Source organism: Megalopta genalis, chromosome 9 (genome assembly GCF_051020955.1).
Source record: "Megalopta genalis isolate 19385.01 chromosome 9, iyMegGena1_principal, whole genome shotgun sequence".
Taxonomy (NCBI): Eukaryota; Metazoa; Arthropoda; class Insecta; order Hymenoptera; family Halictidae; genus Megalopta; species Megalopta genalis.
The window spans coordinates 13,710,959-13,736,924 of NC_135021.1; the positions used below are offsets into that span (position 1 = coordinate 13,710,959).

Here is a 25,966-nt window from a genome sequence, read left to right on the forward strand (position 1 = left end):
CGCTTCGCCGAACCTGCCCGCCTTTGATCTTCCGTTTAAAGAGTAGAAGCTCTAACGGGAGAGAATTTCTTTGATATGTTCATTGACATGATAATTGGATGGGAGAACGACCAGGAGGTCCCGCGGCAAAGGAGACCTTCAACTTTCACATTCGCGGACCCTTTGAAGAAAATTTTTATTCGCCGCGCTTTTTCTCGGGGCAGGTTCCTGAAATTCTGCCAATTTTCATTCGTCCGTTTGGTGCGAATAATAGCAAACGTTTCGAGGAATAATTATCGATTACACCAGTCTCGGCGAACGATCAACGTAATTGGCACAGAAGCGCCGAAGCTTCTTACATCGACGCGTCGTATCGTTAAAACTCTCTCGGCCTTATTCACTGCAAGATAAAAACAGTTATCAGATAAAGACACACATCGGCTTCTTTGTGTTTTTTTTTTTTTAGTTCGTTCCATAATCGAATACAGATCAGCAATACCGATCAAAATATCACTCGGCGTTGATTTAGAATGTTCAGACTTCTAAGACTTTCAGCTTATTTTATCGAGTCACACCAGTGTCAATCTTATGCCATAACTACGATAACATCTTACTGCGACTGTGATTGATGCATTTGCATACAATTTATTTGCATACAAACTAATTAATCAAACACTATCTTCTTATCCCAAACTAAAAAAAAACAACAATTATGCACCAGTCCGTAACCTAAGATATTCTGCTCTTTTTCTCACAGATCGCACACTATATGGCCACTACCATAACTGTTTAAATCGCTTACTCATCGATGCCAATCGTTATTGGCATTCTCTTAATTTCTTTTCTAATTCTTTAACTTCATTTTACTTTATTTACTGTTCGCTACCATTCTTAATTTTTAATCTTATTGTTATTAAGGTTATTACTATTATTATTACTGTTATTTATATATTAATTAATATTATATTATTACTGTTATAACTTTACTTTTTATTATATTATTTATTATATTATATTACTGTTATTTATATATTAATTAATATTATATTATTACTGTTATAACTTTACTTAGTGTTCGCAACCATTCTTAATTTTGAATCTTATTGTTATTATAGTTATTACTATTATTATTATTAATATTATTATTATTATTTCGGGGATCTTGTTGAAGATTTTCCCTCCCTATAAAAACTTTCCAAAAATTATTACTATTATTATTATTAATATTATAATTATTGTTATTATTACATACCATTAATGCTCTCATTGCTACTATTATTGTTTTCCTTTATTATGCTATGGAACCCACTATTGGATTATTATCAGCATAAGTATTATGTCATCATTAGAGATCAAGTATTATCATTAGCATGCACATCGCAGTGCATATTAACAATACATTTCAGAAATTTACATGAATTAAAATTTAACGTTGCTCATATTACTACAATCTTTATTATCTAATTCTCATAATATTACTACTACCTCATTCCATCTCTGTTCATTGTTATCTTATTATTTATTACCTTTCTGCCTTTCTAGCTTTGCCTCGTGTGCTCGGCATTCTAACATTCTCTGTACCAAAGAGTCCACTGCGTTGACATAATAAAACCATTATTATTATCATATATATTCATTTTTATTATCATTTATATATTCATTTATATATTCATTATTATTATCATATATTCTACCACTTATATTTTTATTCGTATCTTCTCTTATCAACGACTCACGAACGGACCGCCACGAGAGCGATTTCTCTTTATGGAAACAATTGCGCTCGAATTTCGTTGTTCGGAGCTGTGACGGCCGACTTCGGGCGGCTCGGCACGAAAAACTAGTCTGTCATGAACGGATTCCAAGCACTTCTGACGTTCCTCGGCGTTCTCGTGCTGACGGACGGGGACCTGATCGCGAAGTACCGCGGCGCCAGAAACGTATACCATGGTAGGTAAGTGCATTCGCTGGCTGGTGCAGTTGTCGACCTATCTTCCCGCTAAATCCCACGACCGACAACTTCATCCGTGGCCGTGTCACCTTCTCGATTCGATCGCGCCTCGATCCGGGGATCTCTTCGGATCTCTTCGTCTCCGATCAAGCCTTCCTGTCCACCGGCGTCGCCGTCTCAATGGCACGATCATCGAAATTCAAGCGCAACAAATTCCCGGAGCGGCGCCGCTTTTATTTTCGAATTACGACCGCGGGATAAGGGCCCGTGCTCGACGCGGAGCAACGAGCCGTCGCCGAGGATTTCCCCGGGACAAACGAACGACTGCTTCGGCTCGGCCCGGAATTTACGGCTCTTTGTCTCCGCGAGGAGCACTCCTATTCGCGATAATAGATAGATCGAGAAGATTTATGCCTCGTCAGAATTTAAGAGAGCGAGATGGTAGCGCTCCGGACCCCGACGATAGCGATAGCCGTCCCGAGGAGAACACTATAAATTCAATTAAATAGTAACGGTAATATATTTCGTTATCCGGTGAGCCGGCAGTATTTTACTGGGAGAAACGGGTCGGGTCGGTCGAGATAGCCGTTCGAAACTTTATTAAATTTTTCCCCGGAGGTGAGGCGCGCCGTGGCGGACCGGAGAGAGTCGCGTCTCGGTTAATTCGGCTGAAAATCGCCGAGTTACTTCCCGCCAGAAGGATCGCGGATGTACCTTGATTAACGCGCTCTTAACGAGTCCGGCAACTTTATCGACGCTTCATTTACCAGCGGCGAGCGCACACTCGCTTCTAAACGGCGGCCATCCTATTGGTCCCGCGTTCGTTATCGGCGAATACGATTAATTCTTTTAAGCATTCCTAGCGCGGAGTTTATTAGGAGGATCTTCCTGCAAATTGCTATTAGCCCTATTAGCGGTTTTACATGCAAAGAGCTACACTGACTTGCACTCATATTTTCCTGCAATATCTCTTTGTATTATATGCTCTCGTGCGCTTTACTTTGCCATCTTTTTGTTCTACCGCATTACCGGCACTGTAATGATCGTGGTATATACATGTAATATTTATAATAATTAAGTTTAATTAAGTTTGTATTTAATTAAATTAATTTAGTTATTATTATTTTATTTTTTATTTAGTTTTATTAATTTAATTTAATTTAATTAATTTATATATATACGGGTAAACACAAATGTTTACAATAGCAGAACTGAAACATATCATATTTAGACTGAGAATCAGCGAATCAGCAAATTAGGTAAAGAGTTTACGAAAACTTGTTTTGAATTTTGCGACATTGGCTGCTAATATGTCTATTTTATCGTTGCTGTCGTTGACAAATTGAAATATCCTGTAAAAAGGGTGAATTTCCCTAAATCTCGATGAGTAGAATGTAAAAATTGTTTTCGTCAATCAAATAAAGTCATTTAAATATTCGGATACCTTTTAAAACAGAACAACTGTTTCAAAACTAGAAAGATGTATCAAAATTTATCCCAATAAGAATTCATTCGAATAAGAATTTATTTATACAGAAATTATTTATACAGAAATTCATTCGAATAAGAATTTATTTATACAGAAATTCATACGGAAAATGGTTGATTCGAATAAAGATAATAGAATATAAAGTGTTTTCTCATAGTTTATCGATTTATTTCTTCCATATTGCTTTCTCGAGTTATTCGAATGATTGGATAATATGAAAATAACCATGATTTACCCAGCAGCAACCGCGCGTCCAGTGTATTTTCTTCTAGACTCCCTGAAATTCTCTGTTTCTTTCGATCAGGTGTTCTCGTTCTTTAATCAAACTTTTGTTCCTCGGCGCAGGTACACGAGAGACGTACACCAGCCGGAATTCCTGATACCGAAAAGAGTGTTCGAGGATGGCAAGTTCGCCACATACTCGCTGCCGAATTTCTACAACCGGGACGAGCTCAGCAGGAGAAAAAGGTCGTCGGGGACGGACTCCGGGGCCGATAAATTGCACCTGGTGCTGCCATTCAACGGGATCGAGCACCACGTGGAGCTCGACCCGCACCACGAATTCATCTCGCCAGACATGGTGATCGAGACGAGGGGCGCCGGCCTCAGGACTAACCTGAACGAGGCGATACGATTCAAAAGAGCCCCGGATCAGCAGTGCCATTATCGAGGTTTCGTCAGGGGCCACCGCGGATCCAAGGCTGCACTTTCTTTGTGCGACGGCGTGGTTCGTACCTCTTTATCAACCCTCGTCGTTCCTGTTTCGTTTCGTTTTAACCCGAGAAAGATAACCTACGTCGCAGAGGCGCCTGCGAAATAAACAACTGACTGCACCGTGGATGACGCAAAGACTGGAAGCACCCACTTTGCCAAGGCATGTGCGAAGCAACATTGAAAATATTCTTCCAAAATCTGCTGTACAGGCTTCCACAGATGATGAAGAAGAACCCTCAGCCAAAAAAAGGCGTTATTGCAGTCTTTGCACGTCTAAAAAGAAAAGAATGTCAAAGATGACCTGTGCCAAATGCAAAAAGACAGTTTGTGGTGAACACAAGAAAGACGTTTGTCATGACTGTCTCTAAAGAAATTTTTTATAATATTATAGTTTTTTTTACACTGATTATATTATAGTCTACTATTTTGTAAGGATAAAACACTATTTTTTGTGATATTTTACGGGATTTGTTCCCATAAACCGAAGACTGTTGATTTTTGTTAATTTTTCATAGAGGTCTAGTGATTTAAGTTTAAAATTACTTAAAATATCAAAAAATATAATATAAATGCATTTTATTTTTACAATAATGCCAAACCTTTAAAATGACTAGATTAACTTAAATAAATATCCATTGTTAGTATAAAATTGACGCCTTAGAAAAGCATGCGCCTCTGAAGCGTATGGTTATCTTTTACGTACGTTGTCATATGGTTATCTTTCTAGGGTTAAAGGGATACGAGGAGGATATGACGAAGTTGCGTCGAAATCAAAGAACTTTTCGTTTTCTATTTGCAAAGGTCGCATCAACAGCTTCAAGGTTATTTCAATTCAATTTCAAGGTTATGTCAAAATTATTAGAGAGAAGAGAGATCACAGAGAGAAATATCTCACAGAAATATAATATTACAGTGAATGACATAAGTTCTATTACTATAGAACTATATCTGCATTTAACTATAACTTATAACTATAACTATATATAACTATAACTTATATATAACTTTATTTAACTATAAATAAACTATATCTGCAGCATTGGCATGCGTGGTAATACAATTATATTTTATTGTACAGTGTGTCCTAAAATTAAGTTACTTCCGGGAAATGAGGGGTTTCTGAGGTCATTTGAATAAATTGTTTGCTTAGCGCAAATGCAATTCGCGGTTTTGTTCACGAGTTCACGTCTTTTTTATGACGTGCTATACATCACTTTCTATAAATTTTGACGCGCTGATTCCAAATCCGATCGCAAAGTTTATTTACCACTCCAGGATTTTGAAAAAAAAAGATCGATCTAAGTGGAAGACTAACGAAATCGTGATTTTTTAGTTGAAATAATTTCATAACCCTCTGATTTTCTTCCAGAATTCTGAGGCGATAGTTACATTTTGCGACCGTATTTTAAATGAACGTGTCAAAATCTACGAGAAAACATGTCATCAAAAAATAGAACTGCATACGGTATTGGATAAGTCGCGATTTTATTGGAACATTTCCAGTTCGACATGAATTTTCAAGGACGAGAAATGTTCATACTACATTCTCCATAATTGTTCCTTATCCTGCAACTTTTCAGATTCAACGCAGAAAAATAAATCATTGCTTTCTCTCATTTCCATCAAAGGTTCTTTGATTTCGACACAACCTTCGGCTCGAATCTCTGACGAAATTCCAGGCGAATCGCGGAATTACACGTAGGCTCGATAAAATTACAATCGAACGATCCCAATTACTGGGACCGGTTGCCCGTGCAACATTCAACTCGGCTAGAACTAACGGCATAATTCATAACGAGTCCGCCTGCCTGCCCACCCACCGAGCACAAACAAGCCGAGCCTCGATAATTTCCTCGAAATTGTGGTGGTCCCGGCTCGACGAGCGGAGAGCAACAAGCACGCCGCGATGATATTCGCGAAAATTTACCGATTCGATAACGCGATACAAGGCAATTCGATCCGTTACGGTAGCTGGGTCGCGTTACTATTTCAATCGACGATGCACTTAACACCTGACACACGGTATAGGCTTCGTGATTCTGCTACTGGAGGTCTCGAAACGCTTCTTCTCGTGCTTCCGATTTCGCTATTAAGAATCTCCCGATAATTTACATTAATTTATTTTAATTGAATTCATTTGTATATACGGCCAAACACATATTTTTTTACGATAACGAGAACAAAAGTATGATTTACGTCGAATGGCGGAGAATCACTGAGTTATCACTGATTAATCACTGAAATATATTGATCTTTTCGCTATTATTGTTAATGAAACGGGCCCTGTAAAACGGGTCAGTCGAACTAAATCTCGACGGGTGCTGCGAGGGCATTTCTAATGAGCAAGGCTGACTTAGTAAAATGGGGTGAAGCATTAAAGTTTACAAGCGAAGTAACTCTAGGATTGTTTGGACTATGGATCATGCACTACTTTGTACAGAAAACATAGATTTGCAATGATTCTTCTGGATTCAAGAGAGTTTGTGTTCATTGTGGATATCAGCGGAGCATAGTCTTATTCTAATCGCGAAAACGGTTGGTCCATTTTAAAGCGATAAAACGGAGAAGCTTATGTAAAAAGCCTTTAATTTTTGTAGGTATTTTTCAAGGCATTTTTAAGGTATTTTTTAAGGTATTTTTTACGGCATTCTTCAAGATATTTTTGAAGATATCTTTCAAGGTACATTTCAGAGTATTTTTCTAGATATTTTTCAAGGTATTCTTTAAGGTATTTGTCAAGATATTTTTCAATGTATTTTTCAAGGTATTCTTCAAGGTATTTTCAATGAATTTTTCGAAGTATTCTTCAAGGTATTTTAAAGTTATTTTTCAAGGTATTTTTCAAGATATTTTCCAAGCTATTCTTCAAGGTATTTTCAATGCATTTTTCAAAGTATTCTTCAAGGTATTTTCAAGTCATTTTTCAAGGTATTCTTTAAGCTATTTTTCAAGGTATTTTTCAATATATTTTCCGAAGTATTTTTCAAGGTATTCTTCAAAGTATTCTTCAAAGTATTCTTCAAAGTATTCTTCAAGATATCTTTCAAGGTATTTTTCAAGATATTTTCCAAGGTATTCTTTAAAGTATTTTCAATGAATTTTTCAAAGTATTCTTCAAGGTATTTTCAAGTTATTTTTCAAGGTATTCTTTAATCTATTTTTCAAGGTATTTGTCAAGGTATTCTTCAAAATATTCTTCAAAGTATTCTTCGAACTATTCTTCAAGGTATCTTTCAAATCATTTCTCAAGGTATTTTTTCGTTTTGACGACAATACACGAGAAAAACAACTATTTAAGCAACGTTAATTGCCACCTCGACCGAGGCTTGCTTATAGCCGCGATAATTGCGTTCTTTCGGCGGCCTCTCTTTCGATATCTTATTTATAATAACATTGATTAACGAGAACCCGATCAATGCGTGTGGATCGCGTGCAGGTCGGCTACGTGCAAACCGATCGTGGACGGTACTTCATTGAGCCGGCGAACGAAGCCGAACCGGAGCCCGATGGCCGCCATGTTCACATCGCCTATGAACGCAGCGTGGAGCACGAAGCCGCTGAAAAAGACGGGCATCCACCGAAGAAAGCTTGCGGAGTCAGCGGTTAGAGCCATCGCCCCTTTCTTCTCCTTATTCTATAAGGTGGACGAAAGCTGGGAGTTCATTCTCGATGGAGTTATTTCGTCGATAGAGCGGCCCGACCTTTCGCAACCATTGAACTCGAGAGCAAATTGCTCGGCCAATCGATCGAAATAATTAGGACAGTTCGCGATTAGTCGTTCCCATCATTCGCGACGGCCTAGTTCAACTGGAACGGAGTGTCTAAGTTCTTCGGTCTTGCGATAAAATATCGAATTAATAATGAATCTGGTATAGTTGAAGAGAGCACTGAACGAAAGAAACTTTGAACAGGGGTACAGTAAATTCTCCCTAATTGACGCTCAGATTGTGCACAAAAGTGGACAGTTTTAGGAAGAAAGAATACGATTGTTCGAGCCTCGCGGCTCATTTTTATAATCCTCGTCCCGAATTATCTATTTTTGTGTACAATATGAGCGTCAATTAGAGTAAATTTACTGTACTGGGACTTCATCGAATCGGACATATTATATTCTTTGATTCTTTTCTTTGTTTATTTTTGAATTTAATGAAACTGAACGTAGAATATGTTTGATGATATTTTAAAATCTCACGAGATATTGAGAAAGATAACATGATTTTCGAAGCAATAGGAATTAACGTATAAAAATATTTTATCACACATTTTACGTAGTCCCAAATTTTAATTCTATGTTTATCGAATAAGACATATTAAATTCTTTTATTCTTTAATTTGCTTAATTTTCGAATAAGGTTTATTTTCTTATTCCGTTTTTTTGTGAATAAAAAATGTACTCTTTATTTTGTTTATTTTCGAACAAAGAATATATTCTTTATTTGTGAATAAAAAATTTATTCTTTATTTTGTTTATTTGCGAATAAAGAATATATTCTTTATTTTGTTTATTTTCGAACAAAGAATATATTCTTTACTCGTGAATAAAAAATGTATTCATTATTCTGTTTATTTTCAAATAAAGAATATATTCTTTATTTTGTTTATTTTCGAATAAAAAATGTGTTCTTCATTTTGTTTATTTTCGAATAAAACAATTCAGTATACCTTACTCGATAAGTATAAAGTATATTACGACCGGAAACAAACCAAAGACACAGCAATTGATCTACCCTAGTCAATGTTGAGGAGTTATGTTCTGCAGATTTTAGTTTAGAGTTAGCGCGTCTAGTTTCTGCTCGTGTCTGCTCGTAGTGCCGTAACTGAAAACCGTGGGGAAATATTGGCATTGTGCGAGTCAGACTCGCAGAGGTCCAGTGGAGCAAAGATCGCCAGCGAATGGTGTTCGCGACGGTACACGACGATTATGGCACTCCAGCGACTCGCTTCGCTCTCGGTGCCTCTCTTGGCTCTCGTTTCACCGAAACTTCCAGCGAGATCGACTAAACCGTAGGCGATTCCTTTCATACGTGAGATTCACGTGTGAGATTTCTGACAACTTCCTCTTTCTTGCAACCGAAGCGGCCCGTTTTCTTGCGCGCGCGCGAGAGAGAGAGTATCCGTGGTAGCCTGGCGATGACGATAATGATAACGATGATGATAACGCGACAGATAACTGGGAGATCGCGTGGGCGGAAGCGTTGGCCGAACGAGAGAAACGGTCGATGAAGGAAAAATCGTTGGTAGCGAAGAGGGCTGACAACCCTTATTCCGCGACTCACAGCATACATCGATACCTGACGCTCGCGGTGGTCGCCGACAGGATGTTCCTCGATTACCACAACAACACCAACTACGAACAGTATCTGATGACGGTCATGAACATGGTGGCGGATTTTTACCACGACGCCAGCACCGGCAATCAAATCGACGTGATCCTCGTGCGGATGATTTATTTGGAGAAGGAGAAGGAGGAGGTAATGCGGAAACAGGGAAACCTGTTTCAGTTTACACGCTATTAAACGGGAAATGCGATCGTTAGACCGCGGATTTTACGCGTTTCTGGCCACAATGAGAAGGTGGCATACAAAACGGAAAAAAGGAACGCAAGAATTTAACATTTCACCCGCCGACAGCTTTTTAATAATATTTTTAAATCGAACATCAACGACTGAGAATTTCTTAAAATATTGTTCAGAACGGCGATTCTCTTTTTTGTAAGCAATATAACAAATTATTTCGCTTGATATAATGTAACAATATCTTTTGATGTTAACATTTGAAAGAGTATTGCCGAAGTAAAGAGATTGTTAATGGTAACGGCATATGATATACGTAGGCATAAACAGTGATATAATCATAAACTGTCATGTAGAGATGAATGAGGTACGAGTTTAATGAGTGACTGTGACGAATGAGCGTGCGAATGACAGTATGAATTCAGCCGTTGATGAGATAACACGATAATGATATAGACTAATAGATAATAGAAACGGTAGTAAATTAAGTACAGTTAAATTAAATGTTATCTAGTTATGGATAATGAACAGAGATAATTCGCTCATAAGCGATTGTCCTGTTAATTTTTCATCAACCTGACAGAGACAACTCGGTCGTTAAAAAGTCTATTAACAGGCCTCTAGCACGTAAATACCGACGCATTGTAGTCTTGCTAAATAATTGAGACAGGAAACAATTTTCTACTTAATTTCTATCTCTTGCGATCGATGCAGAAATTGTTTATTCGACACTAAACCCGCCGTGGTCTGAAAGTAACTAACGAAAGTTGCCTCATAAGATTTATGAGATAGACTTTATTGAAATTTTTCACAATTTTTATAATAGTGTAGGCCTGAGTAAAGAAATACAGTAAATTCTCCCTAATTTTCCTTCAGCCTGTAAACAAAAATGGACTATTTGGGAAGAGAAGATACGATTATTCGAGTTTTGCGTCTCGTTTTTATTGTTGTTGACAATCGGCAACTGTAAAAATATGCCGCGAGTCTCGATAATCGTATCTCCTCTTCCCAAATTGTCCATTTTTATGCGCAATCTGAGCGCGAATTAGGGAGAAATCTAAATCTATTTGTACTATCTATCGACATCTGTTTGTACAGAATTAATACATTTTAAGTATAATGATTGAAACATTATTGATTCTGAGTAGTATTCGAAACCTGAGGAACGAACAATGGTTATTGAAAATTACTCGGTTTCGTAAGTCTATCAGACATACGATAAATACGAATTTCGTGTTTCCATGTAACAATCTTATTAGCGACAAAGAAGGGCTGATCAACGTAGCCACGAAAGAAATCATACCACAAGATTCAGTATCGCCAAGATTAATTTAAAACCCCCAAAACCAGATCTGCGACATGAAAGCATCTGCAAAATCCCGCGTCGCCGCATAGTGGGGTGAAATGACAAAGTTTTGTCAAAATCGGAGGACTTTTGATCGAAATCAGATGCAGCGATGCTATTCGCACCTCGTTTTTATAATTGTTGACAATCGGCAACTGTGAAAATAAGCCGCGAGTCTCGAATAATCGTATCTCCTCTTCCCAAATTGTCCATTTTTATGCGCAATGTGACCTCGAATTAGGGAGAAATTTCTGTATCAATCAGAATACAATCTTTCAAATTCAATAATTACGAAATCTAGTGAAATTGTTAAATTCTGCATGAAATTATGAAATTTAGTGTTAACAATACCGTGGTTGAATTACGTTCACGTGGCATCCCCGAGTATTTTACCACCACGCTCTTCCCGTAGATAGATTTGCGCATTACTCCCGCGGCCGAAGGGACGCTGGAGAATTTCTTGAAGTGGGTGGAGAAGCTGAAGCCCGCCGACGAGAACCACCCTAATCACTTCGACGCGGCTGTCCTCGTGACCAGGTCTCGCAATGTCCTTTCACCTTTCCGTTCCTATGACTATGCTAGAATTTCGTCAATTTGCTTGTGTCTCAGGCACGACATTTGCTCGCGTGGTACTAACTGCAACCTGCTGGGCCTGGCGTACGTGGGCACCGTCTGCGCGCCCAACAAAGCAGGCGCGATCAACGAAGACACCGGCCTTACCCTTGGCATCACGGTCGCTCACGAACTCGGTCATTCGTACGTCCTTTGTCTGAAACGACAGGTCCTCAGTAGTAACTTTCAGATCAGTCTTTGCACAATGGTAGATCTTCAAATACCAAATCTAGTCGACCCTTCTTTTGAAGAGAGACTGTTAATAGCTTTTTTTTTAAAAATGTACATGTAACTGATTATTTTTAAGTTACCATAATTATGATTAATAAAGATAGTAAATAATTGAATAAATCATTGAATTTCTTCCAGAGATATTGTATTCATTTCTATAATACTTTAAACGTTTTCACAAAAATTGAACGCATCATGCACGTCGAACGAATGCTCGACTTTTTTTACTAATTTTATTAATTCTAATTTAGGCAGCTGATCATTTTAAAATTACCCGAATTAAAATTAATAAAATCAGTAAAAAAGCCTGCTAAAACTGCTATATGTTCTATTTCTCAAAATTAAAGTAGAAGTAGGTACAATATTTCTGGAAAAAGTTCAATAATTTATTAATTTATTTGCTACATTTATTATATTATGGTTCACACTCAACCACACGTGTACATCCAGAAAAAGAACGTTCGCGTTAAATATCTAAAGAGCTATTAAGGTCTACCATTGTACAAAGGCTGGCAAAAAGGCCAAGGTTAAAGCTGAGAACCTTCTCTTGTTGGACTTGGACACTCGACGGTAGCACCTTGAAATGTTGCAGGTTGGGCTGCGCCCACGACGAAGGCGGGCCGAACGCCTGCCCGCCGCAGGACTCCGACCAAAGCTACTATGTCATGTCGCCCTACATCTTTTTCTTCACGATCCGATGGTCCCCGTGCAGCACGAAATTCATGACCGAGCTCTTCAGGTTGATCGTTCGTAGATGTTAACGTTCTCGTGTACGCGTAACCAAAGTTTCCACCCTTCGCATCGATACGTTTCAGCGAGGGATTGGGCGACTGTCTGAGCAACAACCCGCGAAATCCGCCGGAGAACTTCAAGTTCCCGAACATGCTGCCCGGCGCGATGTACGACTCGGACTACCAGTGCAACATGGTTTTGCCCGGCTCGAAGCACTGTCTAGCTTCGGTACGGTTCAACTATGTTCTTTAACCTTTTAGGCACGACGCGCCACTATAGTGGCTTCCGCGGATATCATCTTTCAGAACGACACGCCACTATAGTGGCTTTCGCGGATGTCATCTCACTGGACGGCGCGCCACTATAGTGGCTTGCTCTAGTAGCTCACTCGCTCATCGTTTGAACAAAATAATCGTCTTCATATGCATTGTTTCACACTTCTTTTGTCTTCGCATCGATTTACAACAGTCTACAGGGTGTCCCAAAAATGTCTCGCAATCCGGAAATGGCGGGTTCCTCGGATCATTTGAAGCAACTTCTTCCTTTACAAAAATTTTCTCCGTGGCACCGTTAACGAGTTATTAACGAAAAACAGTGACCAATAAGAATCGAGTACGGCTGACGCGAGGCGGCCCAGCCAACCAGTGCGCGAAGCCTAGTTCCACTCATTGGCTCGATCGCCTCGCGCCAGCTGAGCTCGCCTCTCATTGGTCACTGTTTTTCGTTAATAACTCGTTAACGGCGCCTCGGAGAAAATTTTTGTAAAGGAGAAAGTTGCTTCAAATGTTGCTTCAAATGGCCTGAGGAACTCGCCACTTTCGGATTGCGAGACATTTTTGGGACACCCTGTATATACAGTATCAGACTCTGCCGTCCAGAGAAATAGCCTCGCGCAGAATTTAGACGTACCTAAAAGGTTAACCTTCCGCGAACCATGCAGGGTCAAATCAAGTTATCAGTCAAAGGTGGGAAAATTTTTAGGTTTTTTTCTTTCTTTTTCTTTTCAATCTCACAACTGTACTAAAATGACAATTATGAGCTTCATTCATTAATTTTCCCAAAAACATGCTTTCGAAGATATTTCTTGCAGATTTATCGATATGTCCGTTGTTCCTAGTGCAACAGTAATTTATTTCATTTAATTTGCTCGAAATTGAGTAATGAAGTAAACGATTTAAATATCGTGAGTCAAAATTGACCCAGCCACCGCTATCCAGTGTCGATACGTTCCTTGCCGCGTGTAGCACGGATGGTGCACGCTTGCTGGTTCATTTAATGCGTTAAGAAGATATTTTATAGCAAGTTTAGAACTGAGGAATTAATATCCAAGGATAATGGAAGGATATGTTATAATTTCGTTAATTTCATTGTTAATACGATAATTAATAAGTACATATAATATATCAAGTTTTAGTCGAAATATCAAATGACCAGAGTGAAGAGTCGAGTAAAAACAGTTTCCGGAACGTGCAAATAACAAATTCTCAGGAACATAGTAGAAGTTTGGTCCCGGATTTTCTGGGCACCCTGTATATTTGAAGATGGATAATGTTCGGGGTGTAATTAAACCGCACACGATTCAACGCGTCACCTTATTTTACCTGGTTCGCGAAAGGTTAACCGAACAGAAACGCCCAGGTGGCCGTCCGCGCCAAAATATGCGTAGAATATTGCGGCGATGGGGAAATTCCGTTTCAGGAGGGCGAGTGCGAAAGGCTATGGTGCACCAAGGAGGACAAGTGCGTGACTCAGGGCACCGGGGTGGCCGACGGGACGAAATGCGGCGAGAGCAAGGTTCGATGCACAGACCATATAATCCTTTTCGCGGGCGTTGCGACTACATTTTAGAATTCCGGCTAAAATTCTAGCGGTTGAAACCGGGAGAGATCGATCTTTTTTTCCAAGCTCCTAAATGAGATTCTCTCTCAAAGTACTGTCGGTCTGCGGAAGGCGTCTCGCGCACCTCCGTTCCCACCGTTTTACCTCGCGGAACAACGATTCGCGTGTTCGCGGCCGTTGGGAGATTGTACAGAAATTTCCATGCGGGTGCTTCGTCACGGTTTCCTTCGCTTCTGTTGGCTCCTGCTCGCCGCTGTCCTTTGCGGCGGATTACAGCCAGAGAACGAGGCGCGAGGGGAGGCTCTAAGCGACACGGAATAATTTAAAATTTCCGAGACGCGAGCGTAACGCGAAAGTAAAACGTTTCGCGACACCGCGAGAAAGCGGGCGAGGAATAATTCTATGAACGGCGAAAAATCACAATGAGGCGGTGGCCATCGTGGGGAAAGCCGTTTTCAGTTTCTCAGAAGTTTCAATTCAAGGAGGCTTTAGGAAATTCTTCCGTGCGAAAGCAAGTTCGAATTGGTTTGTATTACGTTTGCGATTCGTAATTCAGATCGTCATTGAAACGTATTGCAAACTAATTGAATTACATGGAATGTCGATCACATTGTAATTCAAGTGCATTGCATTTGAGTTACGTTGCATTTCGATTACACTCGCGATGGAAACAATTAGTAATTGAATTAACTCAGATGTTTGAATTACTTAATTGAATTTCAATGTAATTCAAATATAATGTAATTTGAATACGATCTAATTGAATTTTAATGTAATTGTTGCGACGAAGTTGTGCTAATTGAATTGTATTGTAATTCAATTATATCGTATTTGAATTAGATTGCAATTCAATTACATTGTAATTTAAATACGATCTAATTTAATTACATTGTGTTTGAATTACACATGTAATTAAATTAGATTAAATACGATCTAATTGAATTACAATGTAATTGTTGCAACGATGTTGTGCTAATTGAATTACATTGTAATTCAAACAAAATGTAATTAAGTTTCATTGTATTTGAAATTACATTGTAATTCAATTATATCGTATTTGAATCAGATTGCAATTCAATGACATTGTAATTCAATTATATCGTATTTGAATCAGATTGCAATTCAATGACTTTGTAATTCAATGAAATCGTATTTGAATCAGATTGCAATTCAATGACATTGTAATTCAATTAAATCGTATTTGAATCAGAGTGCAATTCAATGACATTGTAATTAAATTAGATCGTATTTAAATTACAATGTAACTGAATTGCAATCTAATTCAAATACAATATAATTGAATTACAATATAATTCAATTAGCACAACTTCGTCGTATTGTAATTGTATTTCAATTACAATGTAATTTATATTTGAATCTAATTCAAATATGACGTAATTTAATTTTAATCTAATTCAAATACGATGTAATTTAATTTTAATCTAATTCAAATACGCTCTCATTTAATTACAATGTAATTCAATTAGACCAACTCTGTTGGCGGGGCGCGGTAGAGAACGCGAAACCGGTCGTAAACAAAGCGTAGGGGGACGAATTCCATTCGAGCGGAATTACGGGACGCGTTGATATGCGAAATAAGGTTGACCGGGTGTTCGGAATGCGAGCAATGTATCGGGAAAGTAAAGAATGCGCGTGTGCTCGCAACACAGTGGTGCATCCACAAGAAATGCGTGGATATGGGCACCAGACCGAAGGCGGTGCACGGCGGATGGGGCGAATGGGGTCCCATGAGCAAATGCAGTCGAACCTGCGGCGGCGGCCTGAAAACTTCGGAGCGGGAGTGCAACAAACCGTATCCATCGAGCGGTGGCAGGTACTGCATCGGAGAGAGGAAGAAGCTAGCCATTTGCAACACCCAGGTGAACCTCGAATGTCGTTCGTTCTTACCTTTCCTCCCTTTTTTTTTGCTCACTCCATTGTGCTTTCCAATTTGCCTCGAAGGAACATTTGGCAAATTTAACCCCTAAAACCGGTTCGACGTACACGTGTACGCCAACGACGCCACATTGGTTGCCATGTATGTATGTATTTATGTATTTAACCCTTTCGCTACGGGCGGATTTTCCGCCGCGGTACTTCTGCTGGACGGCGCGCTGCGACATCGCTGCACGCTACAAGACGCCGATTGTTGCGGGGGTACCGCAGCGGAGAACCCGCCCGTAGCAAAAGGGTTAATCCAAATGAAGTTAAACAAAATTGAAAAAAATAAGGCATATCTATTTATCCGTTGTTGAGAGAAAAATAAGGTGAATTAGCTTTCTGCAGTAAGCACTGACTTTATTCGCTACAAACGATCGAACTTATGGAGGGCCACTATAGTGGCCCTTAGTACCTCGATGGCATCTTATGGAAGGCCACTATAGTGGCTCTTAGTATCTCGATGGCATCTTATGGAAGGCCACTATAGTGGCTCTTAGTATCTCGATGGCATCTTATGGAGGGCCACTATAGTGGCTCGTAGTATCGAAAGGGTTAAACACCATATATACCAATACAAATACATGTTTCGAGTAATTCTTGCTTCGTCAGTATACGTCCACAATTCGAAAATTACCGAAACCTTTTTATTTTATACAAGAGTAAATATGTTGTGTAGTAAAAATAATTTGAATTCTCACACATTTAATTACCGGCCTTGAGGGGTTAACGGAACACGCAGATGCTTTTCCATTGGCTTTCCATAACCTTGTATCAGCTGATCTCGCCTCTCATTGGTCACTGTTTTTCCTTAATAACTAGTAAACAAAGGCGTGGATTGTATTTTCGCTAAAGAAAAAGTTACTTGAAATGATCTCAGAAATTACCCCTTTTCGGATGTTAACATAATTATGGAACACCCTATATACACTTATGGACAGGATATACAGCTTTCTTCGAACAGATAGAATCATGTTTCCATGCTTTTTTGCTTTTTACTTCTTCAGCTTCGCAATCCACGTGCACACTGAAAAATTCCGTTTGGAATGAATTAAGATATTATTATGTTGCTGTTGTGTAACTCGAGGGGTTTTGACTCAACAGCCCTGCGACCCTACGAAACCGCCGATCCGGGCGGTCCAGTGCACGTTGTACAACAAAGTAAAAGTCTTTGCGGACGGTATCCTCTACACGTGGAGGCCGCACGTGGACAAGGACTTTCCTTGCGCCTTGTTCTGCGTCAACGAGAAGAACGTAAGAACAAGAGTGAATCCGCAAGCGAACGACACGACACCCTGCAGACCCGGAACGAACGACATGTGCATCGGAGGCGTCTGTAGGGTACGGAAATTCTTTGTCTTATCTTTCTATCTCCGCCATTCTTCTTTTCTATTTATTTCTCTATTTATTTCTTTATATAATCTTTTCATATTTATTACCTTGCAATATGTAACAAAGGGGTTTACCCGTTGACATCGATAAACTATTATTCTTATTATTAGATTTTCTTTTTTTCTTTAAACACACAGTTCTCTGCAGACACTTTCTCATTTCTAGTCCCTCTAGGTTCTAGGTTCTAGATTCTAGTTTTAGGTTCTCCATTCAACCCTTGGACAGCGAATGCAATTTTCGACAATTAAATTATATATATATAATTTAATTATAAACAGTGGTATATAATTTAATTATAAATAGTGGTATATAATTAAATTAAATTATATATATATATATATATATATATATATATATATATATCAATAGTAACTAAAACTATAATATATATAAACTGTTGACGCTCTAAGAACAATAGAAAGACTGATAGAAGTCTACAAGAAGTATCATAAAAAGTATGATTTGAAACATCGATGCATAAGGCTGAGAAAATGGTCAGACGTCCGAGAGTTGATACTGATTTTTCGCAGTTCGATCGTAATATTGACGTTCTAGAAAGTGAGCTGCGATTGGATCTTGGACGGTTCCGCGGTGGAGGACAAATGCGGGATCTGCAAAGGGGACGGCACCAAGTGCAAAAAAATCGAGGGAGTGTACGACAAGCAAATAGGGCCCAAGCAACGTACGTTTCGCTTCTACCGGCAATCGATTTATTCCACATAATTTCTCTCACTTTGCACGCGCGCAGACCGCGCCGATGTGACGACGATTCCGAAAGGGGCGCGCAACATCGTCATAATGGAGACCAAGCCGAAGAAGAATCTCCTGTCGGTAAAATACGCGAAAGGGGAGAAAAGCTGCCTGAACAATGATAAGTAATTATTCCGCGATTGCGGTTTAGCCCGTTAAAATGTCGCGCAATGAAACTGTAATCTCTCCGACGATAAACTTTACACCGGGATCGAAAGAAACGCGATACCGCTTTAACGATTCCTTTTATTGCAGCCGCGGATTCGCGAGCGGCGATTACGAGTGCGCGGACGCGATGCTGGTTTACACGCATCCCGAGTCGGAGAAGGAGCACATCAGCATGAAAGGGCCTATCAGCGATGACCTTCTTCTCCAGGTAAGCATTCTCTGGATAAAGTCGGTTTTAGAGCGTAGTAGAACAAATTCTCTCTAATTTTCCTTCAGCTTGTAAACGAAAAGGAACAATTTGGGGAGAGGAGATGCGATTACTCGAGCTGCTCGTTTTTATAATTGTCGACGATTGGTAACTATAGAAACAAGTCACAAAGTTCGAATAATCTCTTCTTCTAAATTGTCCATTTTGGTTTAAAAGCTGAAGGAAAATTGGGGAGAATTTACTGTACCTAAACTACGGATTTTCGGCATTTTCGAGGAGAATCTGATTTAGAACCTTTAACACTAAATCTACCACAGCCGATCAAACGACCGGTTTCATGTTCTTGATTTCACAATTATTGAAGTCGTGATGCTGCTTCCACTAGAAATCGTCGAACATATTTCATTAAATAAGAAATTATGTAATAAAAATTGTGTACAATTTCAATGTTCGTAAATTATGTAAAATTTTAATATGCTTAATCTTGTAATTTTTATAAGGCAATACTTGTTAACCGCTGTTAGACCTCGGTAGGTTTAGTATTAAAAAATCGATTTTTGTTTCATTCCTTTTTTCTTAAAGTATATGTCGTCGAAAGAATGTCGAATGTCTGCTATAGTATTTGTTTGAATTCGTAGTATGTACGAAGTTACAGCTATTTGAAGATCACTGATATGCAAGTATACATATAGGTATTTCCACGTAGCCGATAAACGCGTTTCTCTTCAAATCTAATTTTTTCAACTGATATTGCACGATATCTCAAGTGCCACTTCATCGATTGACTTCAAATTTTCGCAGAATCTTCGGCAGAGATGTAGCTTTTTTCAGAATTAGAAAATTAAATTGATTGGGTAGTCTGGTTGCCAAACAGCCATAAAAACTTCGGTTGCCTGGAGTTGCAGAAAAGGTTGGAAAAAAGTTGCAAACAAAGTTGGAAAATATTGCTACTTTCATCGGGTTGAAGTTATTAGTAAACCGTGGATTTTATGCATTTCTGGCAAAACGGAGTAGATGCAATTTAATACAGTAAAAAGAGTAAAAGAATCCGAAAATGTCAATGTATTATTTTTAATTCATTAAAATGATTAAAGGAAGAACGAGCTTGCCATTTAGTTTCTGTAACCTGCAATTGATGCAGACAATTTTCATTCAGCGTAAAAATCAGCGAGATAGTTATTAAAAAAAGGAACAGGTTTCCAAGCGACTCCTGTTGTTCTGCCCTCCTAAAACAGGAGGTACTATCTGAAAAATCACAGTTTTGAGATATTCAACTTCTGGTGTATTTTTTCCAGGAAATCTAAAAACGGTTATTATTTTATTATTATTATTACTATATACTATTATACTATTATACTATATATATTATATAATATATACTATTATATTATACTATTATTATTATATAATTATATTACATATTATATTATATTATATTATACTATATATATAGTAATAATAATAATAATAATAATAATAAAATAACCATTTTTAGATTTTCTGGGAAAAATATATTAGAAGTTGAATACCTCAAAAAACTGTGATATATACTTATATTATTATTATTATACTATATTATATATACTATTATTATACTATTATACTATTACTATTTTATAATAGTATAATAACACAGTATATATAATATACTATATTATACTATATATATAATATACTATATACTATATTATATATACTATTATTATACTATTATACTATTATTATTTTATATTATGTAATTTATGGGATCCTAAAATCTCGCGAAGCACACGAAAAATTACTACACATGTAGAAAATACATACATCAATTTAGAAGAATCTAAACGTCGAATTATCAAACTATTGCGGATAGTATCTTTCGTTTTAGGACGGCATTGTTGGCAACCGATGCCTGAAAATTTCTATATTCCATAAAGATCCACGGTGCAGCAGTAATGAAGAAATATTGCGCGCAGTGCGGAGATAATCAAACTAGCAGCTGCTAGGGTAATAACAATAATCGTTGCGATTGCAGTACGTATTTTACGGGAGCGACGCAAACGAGAACTTCGAGGTGACTTGGTCGTATTACGTGTCGGCATCGAATCCCGGGTACACGCCGAAATACCTGTGGGACTTTACGGAGTGGTCGTCCTGCGACGCAAAATGCGGCGGCGGCACAATGGTAAATCGAACTATTATCGGACTAATATCGCCATTGTGTCCGTGGAACCCCGGTGAATCAACGGGGCCAGAAAGTCACTACCTCTTGCCGGCCGTTTGATTGCACTTTCGCGGCTCGATACGCTATCGGGCATAAATCAACAGGCTCAATTAGACGTTTGCCCGAGGATTTATTTCCCTTTGATGCTTTTGGGCTCCGGCTTTCGCTCGGCATGGCAGCGGCCGCGGCCACGGCAGTTCGCGTGCGTCCATGATACTAAATCAGAGGACAAGCGGCAACGATGCGAGCACATGCGTCTTTAGCGATGGTATCAAGCCCAATGTGTACGATGGTATCAAGTTCAATAAGGGAAGTTCATTTCATAGAATTCGATTGCTATTCGTATCTCCTCGTCCCAAATGGTCCATTTTTTTTGTACACAATCTGACCGCCAATTAGGGAGAATTTACTGTACTTGCAAGTATTATACATTCGCGTTGAATCGAGTCTTTCGAGAATAGAAATCGAACCAGCTTCTATTTCGCATAACTCTGATGCGATTCGAGTATACGTATAGTGGCTCACAAATGTATTCGTGCGCTTTTTAAAACGCAATAACTTTTTTAAGACTGGACCAGACCGCTTGAATTTTCTTCTAGATTGTAGAAACACCAGTCTAATAGACAATGACCCAAATACTTTTTTTAAAGTTTGCTACTACACATAGAACTTTCGGTATGCGCGTAAGTTACCGAGATCCGTTACATTAGATACGCATAAAAAACTTGAGCTCGTTTCTTTTTCGTCGTCGTTGCAAGTAGTAGCAAAATGAAGAAAAGTGTTTCAATCATTGTAGGGTAAACTAGTCCTTCTAACATCTCCGGAAAATTCAAGTCATTTAGTCCAGCTTCAAAAAAGTTACACCGTTTTAAGAGCTGTACGAATACTTTTGCTGTAGGTGCTCGTGAAATTTTCGCATGTAATTTACAAGAATTCGATCGTGCTTTCACTTGCAAGTGTTACGAGCGTCGTTTACGCTTTATCGACTCTACTTAGCGCATGCTTGATCCCATCGCTACGCGAGCGCCGATCGTCCTGCCGAGAAATATCTCACGACGCTAAATAAAGTCGGGTTTGCAAACGACGGATAACAGGAGGCGAGACGGTATAAATAAGCGTAATCAAACGTACCTTCGATAACCATAGATCTCCGAGGCGACGTGCATCGAGCAGAACTCTGGCAAAGTCACGCCCAATTTTTGCGAGTCCATTCCCAGACCGGAAACGAAGAGCCGATTGTGCAACGTGGAAGCGTGCCCTGCGAGGTAACACAATCAACTTTCGTTACAATATTCTTTCTACGAAGTATTCTCTTCATTTTTAAGAAAATTTCATACCTTGTTATATTATTATTATTATTATTATTATTATTATTATTCATTGATAGCCTGCGGATCTTTATGTAAAATAAAAATTATCTTCATTAATTGCAACAAATACGAGTCGAATAGAAATTTCTTTCTTCCTTAAGTAATTTCAAGATAATCTATAGATGTCCTTAAATTCCTTTAATATTCTCATTGTTTTTTAAATTTCGCGTAACCGATTTTATTATAAATGCATACGATCCGCACTATATTTATTGATTAACGGATGCGAGCCTTTTGCATAGGAAGATTCTTAACTTAATTTCTAGTAATAACTTATTGAGTATAGATGTTATCCTGTCCTTTAAAATTGGAATAAAATTCTAATCTCTTCACATCAATATTTAAGCATTCAAGTAAATTTAGGCACACACGATAAGCATCAATTTTTTTTCCCTTCTAAGAAATTATTGCAATCGAAAAATTTCTAATCGCAGTAACTGCGAAGAGAGGGTATGTCAAGGGATTAAGAAATGTGGGAAACCTGACTGCGACGTAGAATACATAATTAAGTTATGTTTAAATAAAATGGAAAAATCAAACAAGTCTTTAACCGTTTGAGTCCCAAGCAGCGCGATCGCGCTGTTCAGATCTTGTGTCGCGATCAAACTTTAGTGACGTACGTACATCGCATAGCTACTTTTTCCTTTTTGTTTTGTTTGTCAATCTTGACGAGCGCTATCGCGCCGCTTGGTTCTCTTCGCAATCAATTAAGACAAGCGCTATCACGCTGTTCGGCATTTTTCGACCGTGTTTTCTGAATAATCCCTGGGACTCAAACGGTTAAAATGATCAACATTCATGGAGCTACGATTTAAGGGGTTATTGTCTATAATTGTCCATAAAGTGTTCTATGTTTAAAAGTTACCAATGATATATTTAAAGCAAAGCTCGATAAAACAGCAGGAAAGCGAGATTATTCCATGTCAAACTTTACACGCAAATAGTAAGTCGGAGATAATGCGACGATACTCCGACGCTAGTTAATTAATTCTAGACAGTATAGACTGAGTCATTTAATACTCATATACATGAGAGTGAGTCACCAAAGATCTTCGCCTGATGTATCTTCGTTGTTTTCAATACTACAAGGAAAGAAATTGTTTGACGAACATCTCTTTCCTTATACACATTCGCTCGTATCGATCGAGAAACAACGGAGAAATGTCAGGTGAAATTCTCAGGCGACACATCTGGTATACTTTCAGCAAACGAATGTAACATTCCAGCGAAAGAATATATTGCTCGAAATGTTTGAAAGTTCGATTCAAAGGTAGCAATCGGATATTAATATTGCTCGGATATTAATATCTCGCGAATTTCCTTAATCCCGAGATTAATCTGTTTGCGACGACACGGAACTGTCTCTGTGCTTTGTACGAAGGTGGCGAGTGAGTCAATGGAGCAGGTGCAACGCCTGCAACGGCAAGTCGGGCTGGAAGCATCGCAAAGTGCAGTGTGTAAAGCCGGCTTCCCGTGCCGGCGAGGACGACGTGCAGGCAAACTTTGACGCGTGCAAGGGACGCGTGCCAAAACAAAAAGAGGAATGCGTCGGTGAGAATATTGTTCCCCCATGCTATTCTCGGATCGACCCTTTGTCTATTAACACGTTCCGTGCCACGTGTACCATCGATGGTACACGCTTGCATGTTTACTTAGTGAACTGAACAAATTGTTTCCAAGAAATTTAGAACCGAAGAATCAATTTCCACCGCAAGAATGGGCGTTGATAAGTTTTTGTTACGTTGTTACGTGTACGAGAATTAATAATTGCACGTAACACATCAAGTTTTAGTAAAATATCAAAGTGTGAAGATTCGAGTAAAAAAAGCTCGGCACGGAACGTGTTAACGGTCGCGCACCGTGCGTCTCTTAACTGTTAACGCGTGCCACGCAAACCGATTGTCTTAAACAACGCGTTGAACCGATTCTTTTGAAATTCGAGTGGTGGTGGAGCCATTTTACTGGAGTGTAGCCGATTACTTCAGTCTATTTTCGAGCATAATTAACTCTATATTTATCGAATGGGATGTATGGAACTCTTATTATTTAATTTCAATTAATTAAACATGCGAAAGATAGAAACGGAGTTGGACATATAATTCGGATCGTTTCGTATTTATCTAAGATAATTATCCGAATGAAATCCTCTCAGACGAATATTTTATACGAACGATTCAGTATTCGTCATCGTCGTTAATCTATTTATCCGAATAATTGTTCATTCGAATGATTCTTTATCATTGCTACAGGATAGATAGACCAGAAATCTGAAGTCATTTAACCATTTAAAAATTTTATATGAAATTTGATCGAAGCTCTAATGTGAACTTCTAAATGCGAGCTTTCAATCTGAACTTTCAAAGGGAATTTACAAACGAATTAACTACACGGAAAGTTTACTTCGCAAACGGAGTGACCAATCAAATGGTTAAACAATTAAATTCGAAGGATTTTATGCGTTCATGACAAAAATGGCTAGATCAAATACGAATCGGTAAAAACATAACTGTTGCATTATTTTCTTCTCGTTAAAATGATTGAAAGAACGAGTCCAATGTCTATGTGATTTCTGTAATCAACTTAGACAATTTTTATGTTGCACAAAAATCCGTCGTTCTCTAATCACCCAATTCCGCGTTCGAAGGTCAGAGACCGTGCAAGAAAACCTGCCCGAAACCGTCCGGCGACACCGCCAAAGCTCCCGAGAAACGGACGAGATCTACGGAGAAACGTGCCAAGATGATCGACGCGGTCGTGGATCTGAATCTGGCGCGATACCTGGAGAAGTCATACGGAATCCGAAGCGGTGCCGACGAATTGAGCCGTATAGGGGACACCGACGGCTACCGTCAGGTGCTGCGCGACTGGTCAGCCGCGGTCGGAAACAAGGCGAAGCGCAACAGTTGCATCCCAGTGAAGAATCTAACGTACCCGAAGCTGGGCTCGATCATCAAAGACGACATCCCGGTAGAATCCATGATGGTGGTGGAAGCCCCGTACTTGGACGAGAATTTGCAACAGAATTTATCCGACAAAGCTTACCAGGAAGCCGGCGACAGGGTCGGAGTCAGCATCGACACCTCCCGGGAGAAGGTCTATCACGGAGAGGAGGCCATCAAGAAGATACAGGAGATCACTGGGCAGAACGAGAGCGCGATGCCACCGAGCCGTTCGAGGTTTACGTACGATCGGCTGGCCAGGCTCGTGGATCCCGTCGATCAGAGATAATCGACGGCCAATTTCAGTCCGATGTTAATTTAAGAGTTCCAGGGGCTTTGCCAGTGACTAGCCTGGATTTAGATTGTATCTAGGGACCTCGATCAAAGTCGACGGGGAATTCTTCGGATCGTATTTAGACCGTATCTAGACGATAAGAGTTGAAAAGATTTGTTAGTTTACGCGCCGATTTATGTACGACAAATAAACATGCATGCTTCGATCGCATTGGAACTCTGTTCAGCACGTGTGCGTCTCGCCAGCAGCGTTTCGTAGTTCGGAAAAATGATACGCTGTAATTGCTGTGTATCCGAGA

General features: G+C 39.0%; 1 protein-coding gene across 1 annotated transcript; it reads left to right on the top strand.

Annotated features, from left to right (window-relative positions):
* The first annotated feature begins 1,829 nt into the window (after positions 1 to 1,829).
* On the top strand, positions 1,830 to 25,884 carry LOC117224468 (A disintegrin and metalloproteinase with thrombospondin motifs 7). Its single transcript, XM_076524568.1, has 18 exons — positions 1,830 to 1,933; positions 3,765 to 4,146; positions 7,570 to 7,735; positions 9,300 to 9,604; positions 11,404 to 11,528; positions 11,601 to 11,747; positions 12,427 to 12,573; positions 12,650 to 12,794; positions 14,265 to 14,360; positions 16,076 to 16,285; positions 17,448 to 17,684; positions 18,291 to 18,436; positions 18,484 to 18,562; positions 18,637 to 18,861; positions 20,876 to 21,025; positions 22,211 to 22,329; positions 23,816 to 23,985; positions 25,079 to 25,884. Exons 1-18 carry the CDS (start codon positions 1,830 to 1,832, stop codon positions 25,660 to 25,662), a joined length of 3,537 nt encoding a protein of 1,178 aa, XP_076380683.1. The 3' UTR covers positions 25,663 to 25,884.
* The last annotated feature ends 82 nt before the right edge of the window (positions 25,885 to 25,966 follow it).